The 2,743-nt window shown below is 37.7% G+C and overlaps 1 protein-coding gene across 1 annotated transcript; it reads right to left on the bottom strand.

Annotated features, from left to right (window-relative positions):
* Nucleotides 1–352: 352 nt before the first annotated feature.
* Nucleotides 353–1,711, bottom strand: LOC140611469 (uncharacterized). The gene has a single exon (XM_072788217.1). It carries the CDS (start codon nt 1,709–1,711, stop codon nt 668–670), a length of 1,044 nt encoding a protein of 347 aa, XP_072644318.1. The 3' UTR covers nt 353–667.
* Between the last annotated feature and the right edge of the window lie 1,032 nt (nt 1,712–2,743).

The raw sequence follows: 2,743 nt of genomic DNA, 5'->3' as shown, positions 1-2,743 counted from the left end.
TAGTTAATAGTTATTTCTACCCTGTCAGAAAGTCTTGGGGTTGTACATTACTTAACAATATCTTAAATGTAGATGATGTGCTGTGAAAAGTACAGAATTTCAAGGAAGATTTACCACTCTCAATTTTGGTGGGAAGGTTCATTATAGACCCTGGTGTCAGGAAATGGTAGGTTAAGAGACATGATTTGGATGATTTGTAAACACAAAGTCTTTATCTAAAAGGTAAATATTAAACGCACCTCCATCCTGGTACTCCAGTAGCAATTTAATTTTTTAATTATATATAAAAATTTATAACAACCTGACATGGGTTATATCGGTAAATGATAGCATTTGTGAATAAAATTTCCCTCCCAACTCGCGTGCATGCACAGGTGCACGCACACACACAAACACTGTGCACATGGCAACTTAAAACATTGTGTTAATTCTTCTCAAGTAACAAGTCTTGAAGACACTACAAAAGTTTTTACTCTCAGCATTGAGAGTGGTCACATATTTAAGGGATAAAGGATTTATTACAGTCATTGCATAACTTAGAGTTCACCCACAGATCTTTTATTCAGAGGCATTTTCCATTCTTTAGATCCAGTTTCTCTGCAGTCAGCATTTGCTCGTATACCTTAAAGATTGAGAGTTCACAGAATACTATTGCACATGGACATTACTAAGACTTTTGTCCCCCATGAGTGCGCTCATGATGCCGCCGAAGGGTTAATAGCTTACTGAAAGCACGCCCACAGACATTGCATTGATAGGGCTTTTCACCAGTATGGACTCTCTTGTGCACAGTAAGATTACACATTACACTGAAGGTTTTCCCACATTGATCACACTCATAGGGTTTCTCTCCAGTGTGAGTTCTTATGTGTATTGTAAGGGATACATGCCTCGCAAAAGCTTTTCCACAATCACTACATTTGAAGGGTTTCTTTTCCCTGGTGTGCTTTTTCATATGTCTCCTATAAGATAAGAGACCACTGAAGGCTTTTCCACATTCCTTACACTGATATGGTTTCGATCTCGTATGAATTTTCTTGTGCAAATTGAGTAAAGATTTCACTCTAAAGGCTTTCCCACACTGATTACATTCAAAGGGTTTCTCTCCAGTGTGAATTCTCATGTGTTCTTTAAGGCATGAGCGATCCCTGAAGGCTTTTCCACAGTCATTGCACATACATGGTTTCTTTCCAGCATGCATTTTCTTGTGCACATTAAGATTACAGCTCATTCTAAAAGTCCTCCCACACTGATCACATTTGTAAGGTTTCTCTCCAGTATGTATCCGCAGGTGTGCCTTCAGGGATGACAGACTACTTAATGCTTTTCCACAGTGGCTACACTCAATGGACTTCTCTCTCGAGTGAATTCTCTTATGTCTTGTAAGGTATGAAAGAATACCGAAGGTTTTCCCACAATCATCACAGACATAGGGCTTCTCTCTGGTATGTATTACCTTATGCGTGGTAAGCCTAGAGTTTCTACTGAAGGTCTTGCTGCACTGATTACATTTGTAGGGTTTGTTCTTTGAATGGGTTCCTTCATGTTGTTTGAGAAGTGAACTATCTCTGAAGGTTTTTCCACAATCATGGCATTCATAGGGCTTCTCCCCAGTGTGAATTCTTTTGTGCCGTGTAAGGTAAGAACTTGAACTGTAGGCTTTCCCACATTGGTTACATTTGAAAGGTTTTTCTCCACTGTGGGTTCTCATGTGCAATGCAATGGATGAGCGGTTCTGTAATACTTTACCACACTGGCTACATTGAAAAGATTTCTCTCTGATCCAAGTTTTTTCATGCTTAAGGTATAATATTGAATTTGAGACTCTCTTAGAGTCAGCGCATTCATAGGATCTCTCTTTTGTGTGTTGTCTCTTACGAATAACTAAGGAAGAATCCCTGATGAAGGTATTTTTATCTTTTTTACAGTCATTTTCTCTGGAAAGAATGCTCTCATGTGGGTTAAGTTGTGAACAATCTCCGAGGACTTTGCCAGGATGAAGAGATTGATGGGGTGTCTCTCCAGGATGAATTCTTTGATTCTGAGTAATGCTAGATTTCACGCTCAAGGGAATTTTATTCTGTTCAATGGATCTGCTTCCATGAGTTTGTTCCTATTAGTTAAAATGAGTTATGATCACAATATTTATTACATTCACTGTATTGAGAATCTTCCCCCCCTCCCCTCAAATTCTGATGTGTTTAAACAAGTACTTTATTAGAATTAGAGCTTACCTAACATTTCCTTAATGAACATACACAGTTCTTGAATAAGATGAAATGTTATGCCAGGTGGCTCCCATCAGGGTCTCTTTAGAGTTTAACATAATTGCTTTGGAGTGAATGTTTTCAATATTTAATATCTAACTTCCATTATGAAAATATTTATATTGGGGATTTTCTGCAACCATTTTTGGAGCTAGGGTGTGAGTTTCCTTCAAGTTCATAATATTTTAGAGATTTCCTGTTTTTTTTGTTTTTTTTTTTTTTTTGATTTCCTGTTTTCTATGGGTAAAATTAGTATTTCAAATTGCCCCTTATGTGGCAATGTGTTCCTTTTCTACTACATGGAAGTCTAGACTTCTAACACAGAGCAAGAAATTCTCATGTGACTCTTACCTTCTTATCACTGAGTGCTTCTTTCTCCAAAATATCTTGTTTATCTTGTGATTGTTTGGTTTTAAGGAGAACCATCACATCTGAACAAATTGAGGGGAAAGTAAGTTGGGGAAAGACATGGTGAC

Source organism: Canis lupus, chromosome 19, assembly GCF_048164855.1.
Source record: "Canis lupus baileyi chromosome 19, mCanLup2.hap1, whole genome shotgun sequence".
Taxonomy (NCBI): domain Eukaryota; kingdom Metazoa; phylum Chordata; class Mammalia; order Carnivora; family Canidae; genus Canis; species Canis lupus.
Note: the sequence above shows the minus strand (reverse complement) of the source record. Positions and strands in the feature narration are given on the sequence as shown.